Source organism: Manacus candei, unplaced genomic scaffold, assembly GCF_025592945.1.
Source record: "Manacus candei isolate 608988 ecotype Guabito, Panama unplaced genomic scaffold, ASM2559294v1 h1tg000034l, whole genome shotgun sequence".
Taxonomy (NCBI): domain Eukaryota; kingdom Metazoa; phylum Chordata; class Aves; order Passeriformes; family Pipridae; genus Manacus; species Manacus candei.
This window is the reverse complement of record NW_026138082.1, coordinates 5,265,317-5,291,712: the sequence shown is the minus strand read 5'-3', so window position 1 is coordinate 5,291,712 and position 26,396 is coordinate 5,265,317. Positions and strand designations below refer to the sequence as shown.

The following is a 26,396-nucleotide window of genomic DNA, read 5'->3' as shown; positions in this document are numbered from 1 at the left end:
TCGTGTATGAATAAAACCATATAGTATTACTTTAAAATTATTTTCATGCTAAACCATCTGCAACATCTTCTTTCTTCTCAAGATTTTAAAGAGGCCTAGTTTTGTACTTTTTTGGCTCTGAAGGTTATTTTCCAATTTGCTTAGAACCACATACTTTTCCGGTTGAAGCCTTGATTCTGCAAATCTTTAAGCACATACTTAGTTCTACCTAGTGACAAAATTTCTTATATACTGACTAACAGAGTAAAAAGTACTAATAAGATTTGATCTTTATTTGTCTTTCAGGAAATCTTTTACACTCCTCCAAATACTTCAAGCAGACCTTTTATTGAGCAAACTATACCTGCGAGGCTACAAAGAAAGCCCAAAATAAAAACAGAGATATCTGCACATTTCTCTAAGAAGGACAGTTTTTTCCATTTAAGTTTTAAATGGAAGAGAGAAGGAAGGAGAAAAGTCATAGCAGCACCTGTTACACTGCCTGATAAACCCATCAACAGGGCAAAATGTGGTGTAAACATGGCCATCAGCAGAGTTAACAAGAGAAATGAGCCTCTTACACCCTGCGAAAGTAATAGAGATCTGTAATTGGAATGGTTGCCTTTAGAAATACAGGAATACACAATTTCTGTGGCTGCAAAAAAGGGCAAAGGGTAAGAAAGAAGAGCCTTGGTTAAGAGACATAAATTCACAAATGTTTTAAGAAATGATGGCAGGTTGTCTGTAATAACTTCCTTTGTTTCTTCACCCCAGGTCAAGAAAGCAGTCAGTGCAAAGGTTGTTTTCAAGACACAGGCAAAAAAGTGAGTCCAATTCAGCATACACCTAAATTCCTCTGGGTTTTTCATGTTACCTTCAAGTGTGGGAAGAAATATTTGTGAAGTGTAACTGAAAATAATCACTCCTACGGAGACCAAGAAGTCCTCAAACTCAATGGAGAGTCTGAATTTTGCCCAGGACCACTGGTGTATTTGTGTAAGACAGTAAGTCATCACTACAAGGATGATAACAAAGTGAACCAAGGAGCAAAGCTGGCTGAGTTTGGAAACAATTTTGAGAGTTCTGATAAATACACAAGGTAACAGAGTAACAAATGCAATTACAGACCAAGTTTTCTCAGTCAGTGCTATGTATGGAAAACTCTGTGACAGCAAGTTCCCACTAACAATCAGATACAAAATACATGTCATGATCAGTTCCACCACTTGGGTCACATTGACAATTATGCCGCCTAGTTTGGGAGATAGCTTTTTGCAGCAGGCATTTGCAATATCTTCATACGTGTCTCTCACTCTTACCAGTTGCCCATCTTCATTTTCTTCATACAAGCAAACAATTAGAATTTTGCCTGTGTAACAGCATAATGCTGCAGCCAAGACAATAAGAAGTAGGCCACTGTATCCACTGTGGAGGAGAGCATACGGCAATCCTAGGACAAATATTCCCTGAAAATGAAAAAGAGAAAGAAAAGATAGCACATAATTCCTGAGGCAAAATGTTTACTAGAAGCTGCACTCCCAAACCTCTCCTCCATTGAACATTGTTTTCACCTAGCTGCATGCTGTAAGTACTGCTACATTCAGCTAAGTAAGTAACAATCATGAGAAATGTGTTTATTTATGAGAAATGAAATTATCAGCAAAAATAACTGCTTCTATCAAAGCACACGTAACGATAAGCTGAGAAAAAGAGAATGTGACTGAATGATAGAGTCAGGTTTCCAGTTAATATTTAATGCTGATGTGATTAGAAGCACATTTAAGAAGGTTCATAGTTAGTTATTCAGTCAACATACATACTAATGAAACAGGTTCAATATCAGTAAAATTAAACATCTGTAGCATCATCTGTGCGAGTTTCATTCCAATTAAAAATAGCAATGTAGATAGATCCAGTAATTACAGTTGTCTTTAGCCTAAAAGTTGTTAGCAGACCTCTGGAGAGAAAAAGGCATTAGAGTGCCTCAGACTAAACTTGTGTTTCCTCTGCAGCTTCTGTTTCCCTCATGTGGCCTTTGCTCTTGCTAAGTCCACTGCTAAAGTGATTTTTCTCGAAGCTGAGATTCTAGATTTCTTCGTCTAGAAGTGTAAACTTCTTTGGATGTTTAAAAATACATGCAAGACATATAGACTTTTTTTTTCTCTAAACAGTTTCTGAAAGGAACATAGTTTTACTTGTTTTATCCAGTGGGAAAAATCAACAACAACATGGCATTCTAGTTTCGCAGAACACTGTGTGCATTTCTTTGTCTTTTTCTCCCTTTCTTCTCTGTATTAAAGGACAAATTACACTTTTATGTGGTTTTTTCCATCAGAATAAAACCCAAAAAACCCTTGAATGATAGTTACTGATAAAAAGATCCAATTTAAGAAAGGTGACATTTCTCTTTTTATACTACAGAACTGAAATTAAGAAATGCACATTAGTCACACTGGTCAGGCATTTTTGTTCATGACGACTGAAGGATAGTGAGGAAACAAAATACAATTAACTAGTTCTGCAGAAATTTTTGCTTCAATATTTCTTACCACACCCATAACATGATGAAATCTGAGCATTTGTGCTCACGTTTGCTATTCTGGTCTGACAGAAGGACTTGATTTGCATCAAACCCATCTAGACTCTATTTCTGACCAAACCTGAGCAACCCCATCTGCTCTGCAAAACCCTGACAGAAACAGATCTCCTCACAGAAGGGGGGACTCTTCTCTCACGTATTGAGTGGACAATGCTACTGACTGCAGCCAAAGCAGAAGAGGTGAGTTGAGTGGTCTACATCTTAATTTCAGACTTTTCCATCTACAAACATGAGCACAAGGCCAAGTGGGGGACCAGAGTTTCAGGCATTCTACTGCCTTTGGTATTTTCTATCAACTCTCTTAGGTTTTATACCCATCAAACAGTTTCTGTGAAGGCAGTGTAGGAGCCCAGATCTGAGGGAGACCATCAAGAAGGCGGGTGCTTGTCTCAGCTTTGTAGGGCTTATACCTAACACCCACTTCTAAGTGATACAAGTACGTCCACACCTGATCCATTAGGAGGACTCTGAAGAGAGGCAATTTTTCAAACACTAAATAATCATTAACGTATAAAAAAAGTATTATCCTTCTCTTCCAGACACAAAATAGCAATCCTTTTCAGGCAGATTGTGAGATGAACATTAACCAGAAAAGAAAGATTTGAAGTCCTTGAATCAGAGCAGTGTTTCTTCTCTAAGTCAATGAGAAAAATGGAATGCCCATCATATGAAAGAGCATCACTGCCTAATTTACCAGGTTTCACTCTAGATGCAGATATCTTCAGCTTTTAGCTGACTTAGAGCTGGAAAAATCTTATTAAATATATGCCTTAGTAAATTTCACTTAAAAAGGTCTATGCCTTTATATTTTGAAATAGAAGTACTTCAGTTATTATTACTGATATAATAATAAAGTTATTGACTAGGTATTTTCTTCATTGTTTTCCATGACTTCATTTACAGCATTTGTTTTATGTAAGTCACATATGCTATTTCATTTAGAAGCTGGGATGTTCAGCTGTGCAGCTTGTGGTATTTAGGCACCCAAATCTCTCCGCTCAATGTCTTAGCTACATTCTAATACAGGTCTCATGACCCAATTAGCTTGAAGTGTAATTAGCATTTCTTTTGTACATGAACTTCACAGAATTGTCCAAAATTGTACCATTTCTACCATCTAACAGTCTACTTTCATAAAAAGATTAGATATCTGGATGTTTCCAGACTGCAGGTAGCACATATGTAACAACAGTTTTTGATATGCCATTTTTAATCATGGCTTTCACTGACTGGCAAGTTAGATAGCTGCCTAAAGAACTGAATTTGGTTTCTTTCCTATGAAAACAATCCTTGGGGAAGATTGACATAACAGATAGATTTTAAAAGCATCACAAATAAACCAAGTCTATGAAAAAATCAGGAAGATAAAACCATAGAGTCATCTTCCATATTAACATAAGAACAATGATGTTTTCTCAGTTCCTTGCAGTCTGTATAAAGCTTATCTCATTTGTTCTATACTCACAGCATTATTATTTTGCTGCTTAACCTGCAACTGGGACTTAAAATGGTATCTGCTGACCCAAAGGGTCACTGTATAATTAAACTGCAGGTAAGTGTCAGCATGGGCCTTACCCACACAATGGCTTCTCCCCTGCTGAATTTAGTCTATTAACATTTATACAACTAGTCTCAACCTAAACCAAAACAGAAGACTTTGAGAGAGGTTATTGCTTTAGACAGTCATTTACAGTCCTGACCACAGGTGTCTGCTTTTCCATGCTTAATTGTTAATTTAATCAGAGCATAACATAATTCTAAATTTTAAAATCTCCTTGCCGTAGTTCACATCAAATAATTTAATTCAGTATGTAACACAGACCACAGGATGATAGTGGGGGGTTTGGGGCTTATTTTTTTTTCATCTTGTGAATTCAGACCTTATTAAACAAACCCATTTTTGTCTCTATATACTCAATCTTAAAATTATATATCAGTGGTTGTCAATTTCAAGTTTAGATTTTAGTATTTACAAATTGGACATTTCTACGGGAATTGTAAGCTTCTGACATCTTTGATGTCTATTTCCCAGAGTGTGTAAACTTCAGCTCTCAATTACTAATAGAAAGCAAACATTGTGGACATAACTGATTTTGCAGCTTTTTGGATATAGAGCATGGTTAGTTGAAAGAAATGGGAGAACATTGAATATGCCAATGCAGTAAGTATATATGTGGTGAAATGACAGTGTTTTTCCTGCCTTGTCAGAAATGGTTTCTCCATTTAATAATGAGGAGAAGAAGGAGGAGGAGAAGGAGAAGAAGAAGAAGAAAGAAAAAAGAAGAAAAGAAAGAAGAAAGAAGAAAGAAGAAAGAAGAAAGAAGAAAGAAGGAAGAAGGAAGAAGAAAGAAGGAAGAAGGAAGGAGAAAGAAGAAAGAAGAAAGAAGAAAGAAGAAAAGAAAGAAGAAAGAAGAAAGAAGAAAGAAGAAAGAAGAAAGAAGAAAGAAGGAAGGAGAAAGAAGAAAGAAGAAAGAAGAAAGAAAGAAGAAAGAAAGAAGAAAGAAGAAAGAAAGAAGAAAGAAGAAAGAAGAAAGAAGAAAGAAGAAAGAAGAAAGAAGAAAGAAGAAAGAAGAAAGAAAGAAGAAAGAAGAAAGAAGAAAGAAGAAAGAAGAAAGAAGAAAGAAGAAAGAAGAAAGAAGAAAGAAGAAAGAAGAAAGAAGAAAGAAGAGAGGGGAAGTTGTTGTTTCATGCATCAGCACATTGGCAAATTTCTACAAAATAGCCAAAAATGTTAGTGATGGCCACAAGAACTCAAAGAACAAAAGTCACACTGTCAGTCTTCAAAACTTAGTTTGCATTTGCTCTCCTGTTCCTACCTTTCCAAAAGCAATACTTTCTGTTGGGAAAATTTTCTGAACATTGCCAAGTTTGAATAGCTTAGTTTAGGAAAAGATATCATTAGTAAGTTCTTATTTTGCTGTCAATGTAACATAACAGATACAGGCATCAACCTGTATTCTCTGGTTTGCGGCTCCTCAGCAACCTTAGAGCATTGCTTAAAGTGACTTGCAGATGAGGAAAATTCCTCCTCCAGAGAGAAATGCTTTCATGAATGTTTCTGAAAGTGGCTGTTGTGCCCCTCTCATGAGAAGTGAGTGCACACAGAATGCAAACAGAGCATGATGGTATTTCACTGATTCCTTGCTAGTGGAAGAGGGACTCAGGTAATTCCTGTACCATTTGTCAATGCACATTGGGTCCAGTCTGGCCCCAGGACTTGCTCTTACTGAGTCTTCTGATCCTGTGTTCTTATGTCCAAATTATGGCATAGACAGCCTTAGCAGTGAGGCATCAGTTAAAAATGAGCAGCAAAAGGAACTAAATTGCTCTAAATTGTTCCCGAAATTGCCTCTCAGCTTTTAGTTTCAGCAGTTCTGTCTGGAAAGTGTTCCTGTCGGAGCAGTTTTATTTCCAACTGTTCTAGAGCAAAGTCAAATACATTACCTCTAAATATGCTGCCTTAAGGTCATCTGTTTAGAAAATAGAATAGCATAGGGAAAAAGCACCAACATATCTGGGGACAGAGGAGGTGAACTTTTTGAAACAGTCCTCTGTCACTGAGCAACTTGAGTGGTTGTGTTATTTGCCATCACTCCCTCCACCCAGTATAGGAAAGGAACCCAAATTCTCCCCCTAGACTATGGATGGAAGTGGACTGTTCTTTGTCAATGAGCAAATATGTGTCTAGGTAGGGGTCCTTGTCAAACACCCAGAGCAGACTTAGTCATGGGCAGCTGGGCCAAGGAAGGACTGAGAGCTCAACTAACAAGGATAAGAGTGGAAAGGGCATGTAAGAAAATATCAGGCTCTGACAGCAGCTATCTATTCACCTTGTCAGAATATCCCCAAGAGGAAGCATCCAAGTATGATAAGTACCACCAGGAATCACCAATCCACCTACAATACAAAACAACAAGCAGAACAGGATTTCCAAATTACATCTGCACATTAAAATAAATATTTTGTTGATGGTTTGACTAAAATATTTATACTACATGTGTGTATTTCTCATACCAGCAAGACTGGTTGCTTATTTAAAAATACCTGACATCTGGATCAGTGCTGAATGCAAAAAATGGGCATTCTGCTATCATACCTCTATCAAACTCCTTCACCTCAGGGCAAGCACCTCCCCAAGGAATAAAATGGATTTAGAAAAATGATAAATGAGTACAGCCAAGCACTCTGAGAAAAATATAAAAAAAAATCAAAATTCAGTTTTAAGACTTTTTAGTCCCAAGTAAAATATTTCACATTATAAATTGTTTTAACCTGAAATATGACATTTTGAAAAAAACCAAAACAAATTAAAAGGTAATTAAAAAGTAAAGAAGATCAAATCACAGTCAGAGTTGAGGCATGCCAAAAGACCATGAAATAAAATGGAGTGAAAAGCAAAGTTAAAAAAAAAAAAAGAGAGAAAATTATTTCCCCTTAAGACTTAATCATATGGAAAAATAAATTAAGAAGTGAAGAATTTAACTGAAAATTATTCAGTTTGTACAACTCTCCTATATATAGAATGCATGCTGATACGCCAGACTGCCAAATTAGCTCTGACTGACTTTATCACCATCTGTAGTTACTCCGGTGGAGTGGTTAATTTAGGTCTAGCTATTTTCCCCAACTATGCATTTGATTCCTTGCCATGAACATGGGTTAGACATGGAAACTATACTGGAAAGCATTCTTCATAAATCTTCTTGGAAGAGTAGGGAGATAAAATCAAGAACCCTGTTTTTCAGTACAATTCCATGAAGTATTTAATTATGTTGTTTAACATTGGTTGCCGTTTAAAATAAATAATTTTCCCAAATAGATGCAAGCCTGTGTTGCTGTGGTATTTATACAAAGAAACAATTTTATAAGTACAAAATTACAAACATAGCAAATCCCTTAATCTTATGCCATGATAACAGAAGTGCTTGCTGACCTGCATGGTCTTTTTCGTTTCTTAACCACCACTGTGATCATCAGTGCTTTTGTATCTTTTTCCAAATCACTGTTGACTACACTGAATAATACTGGACCAGCTGCCATTTATTCTACTAGATAACCTCCTAACCCTACTAGAAACTCATTCCTTTGACAATAGATCCATACTGACAGTTACTTTTATGGAACCTGTCACTTAGGCAGTTGCTAATCCATTCAAGATGTACTGCATTGTTGCTTTAATTTTTAAATCAGCATGTTGTGTATTAAAGTGTCAAAATTCCTTTTAGAAGTGTAAATATATTATTTATCTTTCACTGCCTAAATTATAATGTCATAAAAAGATTATATGAAGTGTGTTTAATACTGACTGTAAGGACTCTTCCTCCAAAACATAATGATTGACACTAATTATATTTCTAGCTTTTTATGCTCTATCAATTAAAACCTGTATTAACAATTACATTCTTTTTCTCAGCATTCTTGCCAGTTTTCCCTAGTCAGTATTTATATGGCTTTTAAAATATTGAGATGATATTCACAAACTTTTGAAAATTCCACTTGTGATAGCAATTGAATAAGAATATTACCAGGTCAGATAGACCTTTTGTTATGTCTCCCAGGTGAAAACTTGCTGGGCATTCTGCTTTCAAAATACTATTGAAATACATTTTAACATCCATTTTAAATAACAACTATGGTTATCTCATAGTTAATTGTCTAAGTCTAAGCTTGGAAAAATTAGGCATCTCAATTTATATGTAATTCACACCTGTCTTAAGATGGGCCATTAATAGAGCTGAGACGAATTTCCTTTCAGAAATGTCCATTTCTCTTGCTGGGCATACAATGTGTGTCCACACAATGGAGTGTGCACACACAGCACAGGAATTCAGGTATAACTTTTTAATGTCTGATGGAGAATAGCATGACATCTGTCCTGAAAAATTACAAAATGGTACCCTCTTCTCCTGTGCTATGAGCACATTCTCTTGGTTCTTTACAGAAACAACATACGAACATACGAACAGCTGCATCTCTTTTTCAGTTAAGAACAGTTTTAGAACCTTCATCCACTGCTGGAAAAGCAGAAAATCAATGTAGCAAAATTCAGTGAGATATCCCAGAGAAGATGAAGGTGGTCTTACACTAGAAAATCTCTAAGTTAACTTTTCACATTCTCACATCCACATACTCTAGGGTTTTTGTCTTAGTGGCTTGGTCAGGATCGTTTGTGTGCAATAAGGGGTGTCATCAGTCCAGTGCTCACTATGTCTCTGGTGTTCATCTTGGCTAATGATGACAAATGGATTTTTTTATTTACCTTCTATACTCTTCTGGAATGGATGCAGTTTTGGATATTTTGCCTCATTATTTTGTCTCAGCTCTCATAAATATTAGGCAAAATTCCTGACTTTCTCAGTGGTGTTGTTTGTCTTATCTGCATGTTTTATAAATACTGTCCTCTACTTCATTCCCTTAACACTTATCTATAGGTGAGTTTTTCTACCTCTTCATTTGAATGAAATCACTTATATGGTGCTCTGTAGCAGTTAACTCACACCTTCCCTTTTAACTTCGTCCTACTGTTTCTGCTGGTGCTTTTAGATGAGCATACACAGTCACATACACAGACACACACTTCCATTTATACTTAACTGTTACCATGATTAGTATTTCTGTTTAAAATTTTTAGACTAAACATAGTCTTTTTTTTTCTAATTCCTAAAAATTTTTTTCTTATTGTTCGAATTCCTGAGAGATGCACTTTCCTCCTAGCGCCTTTGCATTCTCTTTTCTACCGGTCCTTATTTATGATTTACTATTATTACTCTCACCTTTTGTTTCTCCCTTTTATATATATACATATATATATTTAATTTTAATTGCTACATTTACTTCACTCCTGAAGTAGGAGGGGGTTTTAAAACATTTATATAGTCTTTCATAGTTGTGAGATGTTGCTTTTGAACATGTCATAAATTCTTGTTAAACTTTAAAGTTGCTTTCACAATTGGCTATCTGCACTTATTCTTTCTAATCAATTATCTTTCATAATTTTCTCCAGGTTTGAAAAATTCACTCTTTAGAAGTACCAAATATATATACTACTGTCCTCTGTTTTCCCATAATGGATGTAATTAGATCCTCCAATTCATTTATCTTTATTCAACATAATGAGGCTCAAAGTTGAATTACCTTATGCTAGGTTCAATACCTTTTGTGTCAGATAATTATCGTCTATCATTTTTAGAAACTTCAGTGATGTTTTACAACATACTGCATACAATGCCCAGCATAGGTCTTTAAAACCGGAGTCGCCAAGGACAATACAATTTTTCTCTTCAGACAACAGCTCTAACACAGATAATTAGCCGTCTAACATGGAGTACCACCCTCATTTCTTTTGCCTACTCTTTTTTGTAAATATGCTTTATCTAATTATTTTTAAACTTCAGGTGCATAGGTCATCCCACCATATATTTGCAATATCAGTAACATCCTATTTCTTCTCAGCAGTAAGAATTTCCATTTCCCTAGGAGGTTACCCAAACTCCTGGCAGTGCTCTACAGATGTCAGGAAAAGAATTCATCTACTTTCCCACTCACTTTGCAGTTTGTTCATAGCTCAGCTGAGTTTGAATTCAAAAATACTACAAGCTGTTCTGTGGAAAACTTCAAATATTGTCTCTGGCCTGTATGACCTTAGCAGCAGATCCATTTCCTCTAATATCAGCAAAAAATCTTCCTTTAACTTCAGAGATGGTTGAATTAGACCCCAGCAATCTTGTTTTTCCTGATTTTTCTCATTCTTTCTCTCTGCCAGTGCCAATCCTGTTTCAGCTGCAGGGAGGATGGTGACTAAGGTGTTTATTCTGTGATTAATGCCTTCATTCACCTCATACACTGACAGAAACTTTAGAAGTGTTTACCTGTCAGTCCTTCAGATACCAGAAGCAGATGATAAGACAGATAGACTGCTCAGGAGGTACTGTGATAAGATAAGCAAGTAAAGAAGCTGCATGGTCTGCACTGCAAAATGTATGTCTCCATTTGACTCACAGAAACCACTGATTTCATTCTACTTTTAGTGGCCAGATTAGTCCTAAGGATCTCCTAAAACTTAGGAAAGTGAAAAGATGAAAGAAACTGTCTCACAAAAAAAAAGGAATTACTTCTATTGAGTGTGACAGCTGATCTCATTGGCTTTGCTATTGGTTTAAATATTTGTTCTAAAACCAAAGTAATATGCTCAATGCTTAATTCTGAATGGTTCAACGGGAAATGTTAGTTTGCATAAATCCAGAGCTATCTGCAAAAATGCACTGAATCATACCAAGAAAATCTCCCAAGCAAATTACCTTTTAAGAAAACATTATTTTGCTTGGTCCCAAAGGAAAAAGCAGGCTTTCATAAAAGAATGAGGGTGTTTTATTATGTGTTATGCAGCTGAGAGGAAAGAGAGATGGAAAAAGTAAGGTAGTTTAAAATAAAACAAATATTATTCTAAAAGTGGTAAACAACATGGACTTCCTGGTTGCTTACCCATTTCTCTCATTATAGCTCATCACAGATTGTCAGGTTTTCACCTGAAGGCAGGCAAGCACTCAAAACTTCCAATACAAGAACATGAGAGTGAGTTCCCATGAAAATATGGTCAAAAGAACTTGAAGGGAGGCAGAGGGTGGACTTTGGGAGACTAGAATCAAAGCAAAGCAGTGGGGAGCCAAAGAATTTCCTTTGAGTGTGCACTTAGATAACAAAAGGAGGAGTTAAAGTGCATAGAAAATTCTAACTGAGACTGGGGGAAAGCATTCTTAGGAGTTCTTAAATGTCGGTGAAAACACAGTTCTTGTCACTTTTAAGAAGTAATGATGAAGAGGAAATGGAAGAAAACAACCCCATACTACAAAGATCTTTGCATTGGAAAAAACCTTATGCACCTCTGAGAGTTGAAAATGAATCCAGGTTACATCTTCTAGAAGCTGAGTTATATTTTCTGAACACTGGTATAGGATTTGTCATGCAGAATAAAAGGTGACTGAATCCTCCCCTGGTTAATATTACCCTGTTCTTTCCTCAGCACAGACCTAACCACCAATTTTAGGCGGACTCTTACTCAAGCTATAATGACTCCCAGAGTTCAGTGTATAAAGGAGAAATTTGTCTTAGAGTACTGCCTGGAGAGAATATAGTCTCTCTGGATGAGAGACATAAATAGTGATATTTGTGATACTATTTGTTTGGTCTTCAGGAATCGGTAAACTAAAACAGAGTATCATATTATATTCTTCTGAAATATGTGAAAAAAGCTGTTGTCTGACAATTAGGCTGGTTATAGACAAAAAATTTCTACTGCTTTTCCTCTCTTAACCTCAGTTAAACTTCAGTGGCACCCCTGGAGGCTTCTACCTTCAGGATAAAAGAAGTAGCAAGTGATTTTACTATCTGATAATTCATCATGGAGAAATACAGATGAAGGTGATGTTGCAAATGAATGCCTATAATGGAGATGTCTCTCTCCTATAATGACATAAAAGATCACATCATTCTTAAAGTTCAACAAGGTAGAATAGTTCCCCTATTTCCAAGTAGATTAGACAAACATTCCCAAATGTGCATAATTAATAAGAAACAGAAAATACAAAGATCAGAAAAGAAATGTGACTGAGTTTTATGGCATGCTCTGGACTCTTATCAGAAAAGCAAATTTAGGTAAGTTCTCCTTTTTAAAAAATAAATAAATTTTGAATATGGTTATGCATTGTGAAACCAGGCATATGGCATATAGAATGCATGTCAAAAATGCCTTTTTAAGGTCTCTAGCTGTAAAATACTTGAAGTATTACTACTTGAGGAGGTATTTCTTGTTCTGTTTGTACAGCCTGTGACACAATGGTTCTCGACCTCTACCTGGCCCATAAAAAAAAGTACTGGAGTTATAAAATAAGCAATACTCCTTTTCTGTAGTGTTTTTTGTTTGTTTGCTTTATTTTCCTCTTCTTATTTTTTTTAATTTTTTTTCTTAGTCTGCATTTCCCCTGGAAAGACTCAAAGACAGGATGTTATCTGGAAACAACAAGTGATGGAACAAACTGGGGATCTTGATTATCCTTGACCTTTGACAAAGACCTCAGGTTTATTCTTTACTTTTACATAGAAAAGCTGTTTGATCAAGATAAAAACACTTCTTTCATTATTAAAACAAAGTTAGCTAAGTAATGGTCGTAAAAGTTTGTATATTTAAAAAATAATTTTATTTCTTTTTTTTTTTTTTTTTTAACTTCAATCATTCTGATACTGCAAGGAAAACTTCCCATCTTTATTGGATCTCTCCCGGTTGTTTACTTCAATGTTGAGAACTGTAGTGATTTCATACTTGAGCAATTTATTTCAAGACTGCATTTAGTTTCTGTTCCTTTCTCCTAAATAGCTTTCATTTTTCACATTCAAATTTTTAGATGAAATCAAAAATTATTCATGGGGTGAAATTAATGAGTTTTAAGCAAAAACTCAGCTGGCTAGAAGTGAAGTTACTAAACTGACTGCTTTTTTTGCTCTCAAGGAAATGATTCCTTCTTAGCATCTATGAATTGGGTTAATTTCACCCAATTTTTTCTGTCTAAAATGGACATTCAATGAATGAGTACCCATAGTAGCTGAAAAGACACACATGAAAAATCTACCTTGCTTTGACGTACCCTTAGGAGGAATGGTATTCCTAACTTCTCCTATTTAAATATAGCAAAAAATAAAGCTAATCTGGTAACTCTGGAAAGGGGATAGAAATAAGGATCACCAAATGATTACTCATTCCAACAGCGTAGGATACTTGTTTCAGGATTTGTGAATCTCCCTTAGAGATGCCTGTCTCTCTCTCTCTGTCATCTGTAGAGTCAGGTGAATTCCTTTAAAGGCCATGAGACTGTGAGTGCCTTGAAAGAGCGAAGGAAAAGCAAGAAGGTGGATAATTTGAGAATATGACTGCACCAGGGGAAGCAGGAACAGGGGAAAAAAGGTGTCATTAGGTAAACTGAAGATCTTTAAAACATGAGGTTGTGACCCATAAGAGATAGAAACAAGGGGTAAGAGAATATAATGGGCAAGAGTCTGTGAGGAAAAATTACTAGATATGAGAAATACCTAACTATAAGCATAAGACAGGAACAAGTAGAAAGCTAGAGGGAAAGTATGTGTTATGCAGCTGATTATCCTTTCTGATAGGAAAGGAATCCTTCAGGGGTGGAATGGCAGATTCTCACAACTTAGGAGAGAGTAAAGAGTCTCTAAAATCGCAACCAAACAGCAGAAGGAAGCCTACAGTTTTGTGCAGGTTTTTTATTTTAACTTGAGATGACAACAACAAAAAATACAAAAGAAAGAGCTCAGAGAGCAGCTGGCTTCCCAGAAAAAGTGAAAAAAAGTCAGAAGGCAAGTAAAGGCAACAAGAACTGGAGTGGAGAACTCATTTTAAACTCCAGATCCCAATTAAAGCTTAGAAGATTTTCAAGTCCCTTAAGGGAAGGTGGCTGAGGAGATGTCATTTGGAGTTGCAGAAATCATGCAGACAATGAGACAAAAGAACAGATTCAAATTGTAGTGAGAATAAATCTCAGTGCCAACTTATTAAGTTACAGTAAACGGAGAGAATTAACAGTCACTATAACAACAAAAAAAGATAATTTCCAATAAAAAAAGAAACAACTTTCTTATAAAAAAAATAAGATATATTGATTTTATCTATGTGGCATATCATTCTTATCCTCATACTGACATTTTTTCAAGCTTAAGTAGGATTATTAATAATTTCTGAAATACCTGGATTTAGTTTGAAATAATCAAATTAGAATGGGTTTTAAAACTAAAAAAAAGTTCTCTGCTTATCAGGGAGGAATTAGCCTGAATTAAATATGATTCTGGAGGGAAAACAGCAACAAAAAACCTATCATGAATGGAAATACCCATGTAGAGTAAAGGAAAAGGCTGAAACTCCCTCTGCTATCAATAACATAAAAAAAGCAAAACTATTTGTTCTAGAGATTACAGAACATAATCTATTGGTGCTGCCATTTGTGTCAATTCAAGAACTGGACAGAGAGAAATTGATATAGATAGTGGAATATGTGTGTATGAGCTGCAGTGAACGTTTCTTCACTTTGACTCATGTTTACGTTTTTGTGAAGTAAATATTAAATTTAATTTTTTTGTTAGCTATTTAGTAACACATATTGTACATATGGCAAAACTAGTGCCACTGGCCATGAATACGGATAAACATTGTCTTCCAAGAAGCATGGTGTGTGCGAGGAGAGAGAATCCATGCAAATAGAAGACAATTTTGTTTAGCTTTAGGGGTAAAATGTTCTATACAGTTTACTGTGCTAAAACTAGGTTACAATATATCATCTTCAGTACTGTGTATAATCAGCGTTTAGGGCTTTTTATTTTCTCAAATAGCTCCATTTGCTCATTCAGATAGAGCTTGTACCGCTTCAGCAAATCTTCTGCTGTCAGGAATTACACACACTGAAGTAAACTGTAGATTAACCATCTATGGATTGTGTGGAAGAAAGTTTACCATACAGAAAATCTGCTAGAGAAATATTAATATTTCTGATTCTACTAGTATATTATAGTAATTCAGATGTCCTTTACTTTCAGCATTAAATTCTCATAAACACTTGCAAATGCTGAGCTTGTCAATTTTTATTCCTTGATGAACTCTAAGACTCGCTCTTCCATTTCATAAAAAAATGAGTTCCCTTCTGAAAATTTGCTAATAGAAGTGAAGGAAGTTTAGAAAAAAATAGGAAAGGAATACCATCTGACAAAATATTTTACTTTCTGCTGCCTGTCACTCTGTTCTTGCTGTCTTGGGAGGAATGTTATCCTGGAAGGAGTTATATGTCTATGGCTTATTAAAGCAAATTCGCTGAAGTTACGTACCTCATAAGTTGAAGAATAGGGACAGAAAGAATATTTTTAAGAAGAATGTTTTCCAGTAGTGATAGCTGGTCATTGGCAGGGCTATAGACAGGAACAAGTGTACAAATTATCTCAGGCACAGAAAGATGGGGAATAATTATAATAGGCAAATTGGGCTTTGTTTTGAAAAGTATCTGTCAAAACTAATATCACAACAATGAAGTAGCCAAATATAATAGATACAGAAATTCAAAGTTGTCTGATAAGTGTATTTAAATACTGTGTGACCTGCTATGAATTAAAAAAAAAAAAAAAAAAAAGAAGAAGAAGAAATGACACCATCTATTTTAATTCATCTTGTTGAAAATGCTCTCAGGGATTCATGACACCAAAGTTATGGTAGAATAATTTCATTTTAGTACAGTGGGAAAGTACATCAGCTATTCCCCTCACGTGAGGGAGCCAGAGATCCTTGTTCTGCAACAAATCGTGGTGCATTGTGTTATCCCATGGAATAAAGTGATTATGACTTTCAAGCAGCTGACAATTTTTGATCCTTTGTTTTTGGTAACATTTGTTGTTTCAAAGGGTATAATTTTCATAATGCCACTATCCATTTATCTTTGATATCATGGTTTTGTCATTCTCTTTCTTGACCATCTGGATTTTTACAATGGAATGCCCATTTTAATGGCTGAATATTCTAACAGTACTCTTATCACATTTGTTTACCAATTTATCTTGTGCTCAGCCCCTACAGTAGGTCTCAACAGCAAGGAGAATCCATTCTATAAAGAGAAAAGGGAGGAAACTGAATCAAATATCAAGCTGACTTATTGCAGGCTATGTTTAAACAATCATTATTTTGTAAAGAGTTTCTGTAAAATAGAAAACATTTAGAGACTTACTTTCAAAACTGTTTTCATTATTGCAGCACCTGAAAGTCCTTGAATGGAATCCCATTGTGCAAAGCACTGTGCAAACAAAGCACAGAGAGATGGCCTCTTCTCCAAAGAATTTAAAATCTAGGGGTAAGATAACAGGAAACAAATACAGGCAAAAAGGGGAGTCAAGGAAACCTTTAGTCAATATCAGAAACTGAGTCGAGTGAGGAAAAAGCGGTTTCAATGTAGCTTATAATTATGCAGTTTTCATCAAAAGGATATTTCCAAGAGTATCAGAGGAATATCCTCATACAAATTCATAGGAATGCTTGTTAAATATTTAACAAATTGACAATAGGATTGTAACTGGAAGAAGAGAGATTGGAGTCAATAGATGCAGGAAAAAAAATGGTAGATTATTATAGAAAAGATGAGCAGCTTACATTTAGGTATGAAACTGCATCAATTTCCAGGTGGGTAGGCACAGGGTGAGCTTGGCAAAGTCAGGGAAAAGTGTGTTACTTGACCCAGAGGGGGAATCATTAGTGCTCAGATCAGAGTTTTAGCCTTGTGGATTAGTAAATGAGACTGTGTATTAGTTTACAGTAAAAACTAGGTTTACAGCAAAAATAGGCGGGGGCTGGGCGTAGACTTAGTGTAGGATTTAGAAAGAGGCTGACTGAAAGATGGTGCCAGATGGTAGGCCTGCATGGTAGAAAGGACAAGGATTTACACAGGCAGTGAAGGAATGTTGCTGTGGGCAGACACTGGATGGAAGACAAGGAGCTCTGTTTAGCTGCTTTGATTGACTGCTGAAAAGACAGACCAATATTTTATGAGAGCAGCTGTGGGATCTAAATAAGATGTGAACTTGAACTGGTCCAGGAAAACACACTCTGCTGCAGTCCCACACTCCCACGGATGGTGAAGGATGCAGTGTCTATCAGCTGTGTCTGTAGGAGACCCAAGAACCTGCGTCTGCTGCAAGTGATGACCTCAGGGAGGAAGGTGAGAGGTAGACATTCAGGAGAGATTGCCAGCATTTGGTGTGTACCTGGTTACAAACAGCAGTACAGAACAGAGGAAGCTGATCACGACTATATGTATTAATTCATGCAGGACTTCATGCATGTATTAATTCATGCATTTTTTCTTTCAAAAATTATTGCAATTAAAATTAAAAATAGAGTGGTGTAGTGTGTGTACTTCTAAGTTATCTACATGCCAATGCAAAACCTTTTTATGGACATTAACACCCCCAGAGCAGGCCATCTCCTGGGTGCTTTGAAGGTTTCCTAATGATGAAATGAAGAAAAAAAAAGAGGTCTGGGAGCATGAGGGACAATGACCAGGTTTCTGTGGTGCTCATATATACCATTTATTTTAGATGTGTTGTAGGAGAAATGCAAATGGACACACCCTTTTTGGAAATATATGTTAATATGCATGTAAATCATACCTCTGTCACTTGACAGACTGTCAATTAAGCTCTTGCAACACCACTGATAGAAGCTGGCCTTTCAAGAATGTTAGGATTTTAAAGCTGTTGGATGGAGACACGCTTAAGCTGACTGAGATATAAAGTAGGTGATATATGACAGACTCCTCCAGGGCATCCACCCAAGGCGTTCTGTCAGTGTTGGAGGCAGGCCCATGCACTGCACCTTGCAGGTACAGGAGCAGGAAGCTGGACCTTTTGGGTCCTTTTCATCTCAAGGTCTTCTTTGATTCTATGATTGTATGTCCTCACTAAGGCTGTCTCTTGGTAGACTGAATTTGGCAGCATGCCAAAACAACTCTCATATTCCAAAACACAAGTTCATGTTATTACTAGCTAGAAACCACCACTGTAAGGAGAAGAGTTGAGCTGGTGTCTCCCAGCTTACTTGCCACACTACTGTATGCTTACTTGCTAGTTCTTTTGTCCTTTTATGTGCAGAAGATTTCTACTACCAGCTGCTTCGTGTAGGAGGACTACAGCCTCACATCTATAAAACAGTTGTTCTAAAAGTTTAATAGTGGAAGATTTTCCAGGTGAAACAATTTTCAACTTATGACAACTGAACAATCAATGAGAAGTCCCCACTTATAAGAAACAGGCACTTGCAAATTCTCCAAGACTCTCTGGACCAGACTGTGACAAACTGAACATCAAGCATAATTATACTGTGTATTGCAGTGACTTAGCTACTGTTTCTAGGAATAAACTCAAGATACTGTGATGGCTTTTAAATATACAGCTTTCAAAAATTCTAGACAAGAAGAGTTTCAGCTAAAGTTGTTGGAAATGATAGATATTTGACTGCTAAAAATTAAGTGTCAAATAAATACTTTCTTGAAATGTAAGGTTATATGTAAGTTGAGGTTCTGAACAGAATTATTCATATTTCTTTAAGCCCACTAGCACTTCTGGCTACTATTATCAAAAGAATGTAATATTAGACAGCTATGTCAGTAAAACTCAGGTGAAAAAAAAATTAAAGATTTAAGATAAGGTATTGGTTAAGAATAAATATTTTAAAATATATATATCTTACACAGTATAATCAAGGTATTCAGATTTAAGGCTGAGGTTGCATGTTAAATTCCATGGGTTTATTGAGCATTATACTTTAGAATGTTTCTCTCTCATCTCACATGAGATAATTATCTCACATGGTAATTAGCTCAAAATATATCAATATAATAGATTATTTTATAAAGTATGTCAGTTTTAGCCAAACTACTGAGGCTATTAGAATCATTTATGAAGGAGAAAAGAGAGACACTTCCTGTAACTTTCCCGCAACTCATGTGTTAAGAGATGGAATTTCGAGCCCATGGTGTAGGTTAGCATAATCTAAGGACTGTTTTAATTTCTAAAAATATTTTAGTATGTAATTTTAACTCCTAGAAGGCTGTAAGAATTGCAGTATTTTGATCTGTTACTTGTGTGACCCATGTACTTTTTTCTGGGATTCTCCATGAGCTATTATGGTGTTTTCTGAACCAATTGTCCGTATGTTGGGACTATCTGTATGTCCAAAGAATAACTTTTTGGAGTAGTTATGTTATATCACAGTTTCTATTTGAGGCAAAATCTGACACAGAGGGGCTATGGAAAACTGATTTGCCGTTCCTAACATTTTCGTAACAGTTAAAGTAGAATATGCTGATGTAAATCCATTCAATGCTCCCTCCGCCTGTTCATTGCCCAGATGATGTGATGAACAACATAAAATTCAAACCTGACGAAACAGCAACTTAAATCCCATGAGAAAAATCCAAATATTTCTTCTTGGAATAATTTTAGGTGAGCCACCTCTCTATGTTTAGGAGTTCTGGCTTCATAAGATTTTATAGTGTTTGCAGCTGACCAAGTGAAAAGCAGATTGATACAGTGCATTCTTTAATGAGATTTATGGGAACAGCAGTTAGTTAACTCAAAATCAGTCGGCTGCACAGTACTTACATGTCAAATAAAGAGATTTCTGTGAAGTAGATATAGTTTTCTTGTTGCAGGATAACACATTTTTGACAGAAAGCTTTTGTGATAAAAAGTAGGGTTGGGAAAAGAGAAGATATATATCCTTCATGCAGCCTTCTCTGTACTATATGGATATATGCACAAAACTAAAGACATTTACTGCATGGTCTAAGATGAAATAAAAGGTTATATAAAGTAGTGATGTATATCTGGAATTTTTTTCCCCTCAAGAGAAAATCAAAAGAGAAAATAAAGGCACAAACATTAGTTACAGAGTCTTCTTCCTTAAGAAGACTCCTTCTTCCTTCTTATCAGTTGCATTGCATAATAGTGACATTCTATCATAGGAAAAACAGACCTGAATTTAGATGGTTCTAACCAGTTTTTCTCTGGGTTGTGGCCATATGGGTTTCTGGTTGCAAACCCATTAAAAATAAATTTGGCCAGTGCTGCAGGTGCATTTCAGCTAAAATCATAATACTTGGAATATTTATGCGCACCACAATAGTCCTACTGTCTTGGAATTTTACTTTATGCTGTCATTTTTTGATGCTCCATTTGACAACTTATATTACTTGCTGGTCCTAGGTTAGATATCAGCACTGGGCATCTCCCTTTAATTCACAGTACCACATCTTGATATAAAATGCAGAAGTTCATTTCCCTCCAATGTCTATAATTTAGTTCAGAGTATGACGTCAGCTTCAATGTATATGACTTTAGCTTCAATATGAAATTCAAAAAAGTTACTGCTTGGTACACAAGAAAGGATTAACCTATGTTCTTATGTCTGGAAAATAAATACTTAAGATCAAGTACTGCAAAATCCAAGTGGTTATTTAGTTAAATGTGACTAAATTATTTAAGGTCGAGGATTATTTATACTGTTATACATCTAATGACCCACTTTATAAGCACGTACATATTTATATTTAGAAAATACTTTCAATAAAGTTTAATGTGAGGGGTGTTTAGACACCTTTAAAAGATGTTTGCCTTTATATCTTTAGGGACATGTCTGCTAATTCTGATTCTCAGCATGAGTATGTTTTCCACTTAAGTATTTGAGAGTTGTGGATATTCAGCAAGAATTCTAAAGATTGGTCTATATTAGGGAGATGAAGGCAGGTAACTCAGAGGAAACATCATAGAGTAATAAATATTAATTATGAGATATTTTCAAGTGAATCTCTTAGACTTACATAAATTAAAATGAACCGAATTGAAGGGCAGTATGGAAATACGACTATAAAGGCACACAATGAAGGACATGTGGATATTCAGTCCTTAAGTGATGATTATTGAAGTGTTTAGTCTTTTCTAAATTAATGTCCAATATACAGAATATAAATATAATGATTACTACTGCAATAATTAGTAATTTATTACTGACATATTTTAAAATAATTATTAATACTACTAATTGAATTATGGTATTTCCTAGAAGCACTCACAATAGACAAGCACCATATTGTGTTATTCTGATAATGGATTTGTAAAATTCCCTCTTCTGCAGATATTTCTAATCTTCGTACAACTTAATTCTTTCAAAAATGCAGGACACGAAAGTTGGCAATATTAGGTATCAGAGGCATTGAATCAAACTACCCATTCAGTATGATTTCACAGAATCACAGAATCATTTAGGTTGGAAAAGACCTTTAAGATCATCAAGTCCAACTTTAGACTAAGTGCCACATCCAGTCATCTCTCGAACACCTCCAAGGATCGTGACTCCAACACCCCACTGAACAGTCCATTCCAATGCTTAACAACACTTTCCACAAAAAAATAGTTCCTGATGTCCAACCTGAATCTCCCCTGCTTGAGGTTATGTCCTCTCGTCCTGTCAGTAGTTGCCTGGGAGAAGAGACCAATCCCCACCTCAGTGCAACCTCCACTCAGACGGTTGTAGAGAGCAATAAAGTCTCCCTGAGCCTCCTTTTTTCCAGGCTAAACAACCCCTGCTCCCTCACCTGCTCCTCACAAGACATATGCTCCAGACCCTTCACCAGCTCTGTTGCCCTTCTCTGGACATGCTTCAGCACTTTGATATCCTTGTAGTGAAGGGACCAGAGCTGGACACAGCACTCAAGGTGCAGCCTCACCACTGCCAAATACAGAGGGGCAGTCACTGTCCTGGTCCTGCTGGCCAAACTATTGCTGATACAGCCCAAGATGCCATTGGCCTTCTTGGCCAGTTGGGCACACTGTTAGATCATGTTCAGCCAGTTGTCAACAAGCACCCCTAAGTCATTTTCTACTGGGCTACTTTCCAGCCAGATTTATCATATTTTACAAAACATCCAGGAGAAAATTGTGTAATTATATAAAACTGTATTTCAAAGATTGTACAGGCATTATAATGAAATGAAAGACATTTGGTGCTTTCTGGTAAAGTGTCTGACTTTTTTTCACTGTTAAACTTGTTTGTGCTTCTGAGACCTAAGTGGAGATTGATTCACAAAGGTGAGTTATAAATTACATCTGAGATTAATATTATTTCACTTCTTGCCATTATTTCGCTTCCTCTCCCTCTGTTTTTTATTTCTCGATTCTGTGTTCTCTTGTGCCCCTTCATGATACTATAAACTGAATACCTTTTTCTTTTACTTTAACAGAATCACAGAATATGCTGAGTTGGAAGGGAACCACAAGGATCATCGAGTCCAATTCCTGGCCTTGCACAGGACCATCCCTAAGAGTCACATCATATGCCTGAGAGCATTGTTCAAATGTTTCTTGAACTCTGTCAGGTTTGGTGCTGTGACCACTTCCCTGGGGAGCCTGTTCCAGCACCCAACCACACTCTGGGTGAAGAATCTTTTTCTAACATCCAGCCTAAACTTGCCCCGACACAACGTCAGGTCATTCCCTTGGGTCCTATCACTGGTCACCACACAGAAGAGGTCACTGCCTCACGAGGAAGTTGAAGACTGCAATGACGTCTCCCCTCAGTATCCTCTTCTCCAGGCTGAATGGAAGACCAAGTGCCCTCAGCTGCTCATCATACAGCTTCCCCTCAAGGCCCTTCACCATCTTCATTGCCCTCCTTTGGACACTCTCTAAGAACTTAGTGTCTTTCTTATATTGCAGTGACCAAAACTGCACACAATATTCAAGGTGAGGCCACACCAGTGCAGAGCAGAGTGGGACAATCCCCTCCCTCGACTGGCTGGTGATGCTTTGCCTGATGCCCCCCAGGGCATGGTTGGCCCTCCTGGCCGCCATGGCACTGCTGACTCATATTCAACTTGCTGTTGACTCCCAGGTCCCTTTCCATGGCACTGCTTTCCAATATCTCATTCCCCAGTCTGTATGAACACTCAGGGCTGCCCCATCCCAGGTGTAGAATCCATCATTTTCCCTTGTTGAACTTCATATGGCTGGTGATTGCCCAGTCCTCTAATTTGTCGAAGTGTCTCTGCAGGGCCTCCCTGCCTTTGAGGGAGTCAACAGCTTCTCCTAGTTTTGTGTCAACTGTGAACTTGCTTAGTCCAGCATCTAAGTAATTTATGAAGATGTTGAAGAGCACAGGGCCTAAGATGAAGTCCTGTGGAAACCTGCTAGTGACAGGTTACCAGTCTGACACTGTTTGCAAAAATCCTGCTATATGTGGCTGGCAAATAGTCTTTCTTTTCCTTTGGTTCTGCTGTGAAATGCTTTACCATTAGAATTTAACTACCTTCTTCCTTGTTGCTGTTGCTTTGCTTATCTATCCAGTACTACTGTACAAACTATTACAAATATATTTTTTTGCTTTTTGCTGCTACATACAAACAAATGCATCTTGCATCACTCTGTCAGATAATGCTGTACATTTTCCCATCAGAATTAACTCAGTTTTATGTTCTCTATCCTTACCCAGGTTAACTGAACATAGGTTTTCATTTGCCTGTGCAGCGTTGGAATAAGAAACATGTTTCCTTGGAAACTTAAATGTCTGAAGCAATCATTTACACATAAAATATCTTCACCAGAAGCACACATTTTTGCAGTTCAAGTTGAGAACAAAATAAAAATATCTTCTTGTTTGTTTGCAAATATTTATATTTAAAGCACTATAAGAGAACCCTTGCATTTGATTTCAGAGACCAAAGATCTAATCGTTCCCATAATAAATCTGGATTGTGAAATAATTTCACTTTTAGACTAATTGTATTCACCAGAATAACTGTTTAGAACACTTCAGAAATCCGCTGAAATGTTTACCTCTAATTGCTATGCAAAACACTTCTGTCCTTTCCTCTGGGTAGGGCAAAACAACTCATTTTAGCATAGACTGTCTTCGCCAGTCAAGAATGTTTGTATTGTTTTAATCATTCTGCTCACAACTCAGACTTTCTCTTCAAAGCTATTCATAAAAATTTCCTCAAACTGTTATTTTTTACTGACAGATGCCCATTCAATATTCTCTCCTCTCTCCTCTCCTGCCTTTCCCCTCCCCTTTCTCTGCTCTCTACCCCTGTTTCTAAACCAAATACCTTGCTCCCAATCCCAGGTCTTGGGAAATGGAAAAATGCGTAGAATCTATGTGTGCATAGATTCACATTTGAGGTTGCATATCCACACAGTTTAGCAATGTGTCATTAGGACCCTTTGGCTGTGCTACTAACGAAACTGCAGATCTCGGGCTTTGCAGTTTTCAACCTGCTCTCTTAATGATGATTTCTAAAATATTTGACCAAATGAGAGCAATGGTATGCACCACTCAGTATGCTGAGAGTTTTGACCAAGACCATAGTTACTGATTTGATTGGATAGTTTAGCTTGAATTTGCCCGCATTTTAAACAGGCAACTGTATCTTTGATTGTGTTTTTACACTGTGTTTTCAGTCTATTTTTTAACTGAAAACTATAATATTAATAATTAATAGTACTTGTGTACACAACAATATTCGGGATTTTTTGGGCACTTTGCTGTATTTACAGAGGCATTGTTCGGAAAGGAAAACAATGGGTGAGAGAACATGACTTGCCAAAAGGTCATACAGCAAACACTGACAAAATTGACTTCCAGAATGAAAACTTGGCTTCTGTGGAATCAAAGGCAAAACTCACAGAGAAAACAATGGGCTCTCATCCCAGACTCCTGTCCTGTCTAGATGCTGCTGAGGGAGACTGAAGATAAAATGTGTTACTAGAATGCAGTCGAGGTATTTTAGGACTTCACACTTTTATTCGCAGCTGAACACTTTCAGAGTATGATATGCTGCTGTACCCTGCTATTGCATTGGCTCTCATGTGGTGGTGCTCATGTTTGAAAATGCAGCAGGGTTAGAAATATGTCCTTTTTCTCCTCCTTTGCAGAGCTGAGGAATGAATTGGATATGTAAACAAATGTTCATCATCATAGTCAGACTTGTGTAATACCAGAAAGATTATTCTTCTATAATTAAAGTGGCATAAAAAATTATTTAAGTAAAAGTTACTGGGACTAGATGTGTCTGTTGATACTGCTTTATTCTCATCATGTCACGCAGAATGTTAGTGGTAACGATAGAATTATGTAAGGAAATGAATCATGAAAAGTGAGAAGAAGATTCAGAAACATTTAGTGCTAAATTTAAGGATTCAGAAAGATACTCCACACATAATTCCACACAGAATGCTGGGACCAAATGTTTTCAGTCTATTCAACCTAACTATTTTCTTTAACATTGACAAGTATTATTACACTTCTTGTGCTTCGTGCTTCAATTTATTTCTAGTCAAACTTACATGTCAGTAAATTTATTTCTGACGTCAGTCTGGCTCTTACCATCCTCTTTTTATTAGATGTTTATCTCACACTTCTATCAAACATCTCTGTCACTGAATTCAAATATACTTATTAAAGATAATGCCTGCACTTCCAAAACAGGTGCAATCACCACCTTTTCAATTTCACAAAATTTAAACATTTTTTAAACTTTAGATAACATATGTATCATTTTCCCCTTTGGAACTCTTTTTTTCAGAGTGCTAATCTTATGCAGAAAGGTTCAAATATGTGAGTAATAAATTCATAGAAACCTTCCAGAATGCTGCAAAATAATGGTGTAGTTAAGTAAAACAGAACAGGCTAAGTGATGATCATGTTTTTCAAATGATGAGTTTAATAAGTGGGGAAGTAAAAGGTTACCTGAATGGCGTTTGTTACATTCCATCCTGCTTCCCAGCTGGTGATCAGTTTGACCTGGGCATGTGGCAAGGGAGCTGGGAACATGTATTCTGGATCCTGGTGACAAACATCAAGCTCAAAGTTCAGGGGTCCATCTGGTTCCTCACTGTGAGCTCTGTTCAGTTCATCTCTTCTAGCAAAATTCACACGTTCTTCATCCGTGTCTAGGCAGCTGTCCAACCTCATAAGTCCCAAAAAGAGAGAGGGTGTTTCCCTTAAGCAGTTGAAAAGAGATGAAAAAGTCTGCTTCAGGTGAGCCATCCTCAATACCAAACTTAAAAGTAAAATTTTTTATTACGTCTTTATATTTTTCAGCAGTTGTACCTTGTTACTCCTTTTGTTAGGTTAGTCTTGATAATGTAGCTATGATAAATGGAGTTTGTTGTCCATAGTTCATTTATTTGTGCTTGTTTCAAATGGCAGCTAAAGAAATATCTCCAAAAT

General features: G+C 36.5%; 1 protein-coding gene across 1 annotated transcript; it reads right to left on the bottom strand.

Moving 5' to 3' along the window:
* Window positions 1-293: 293 nt before the first annotated feature.
* Window positions 294-26,138, bottom strand: LOC127473106 (vesicular inhibitory amino acid transporter-like). Its single transcript, XM_051792326.1, has 2 exons — window positions 25,914-26,138; window positions 294-1,445 (listed from the first exon to the last, which is right to left on the bottom strand). Exons 1-2 carry the CDS (start codon window positions 26,136-26,138, stop codon window positions 294-296), a joined length of 1,377 nt encoding a protein of 458 aa, XP_051648286.1.
* Window positions 26,139-26,396: the final 258 nt, after the last annotated feature.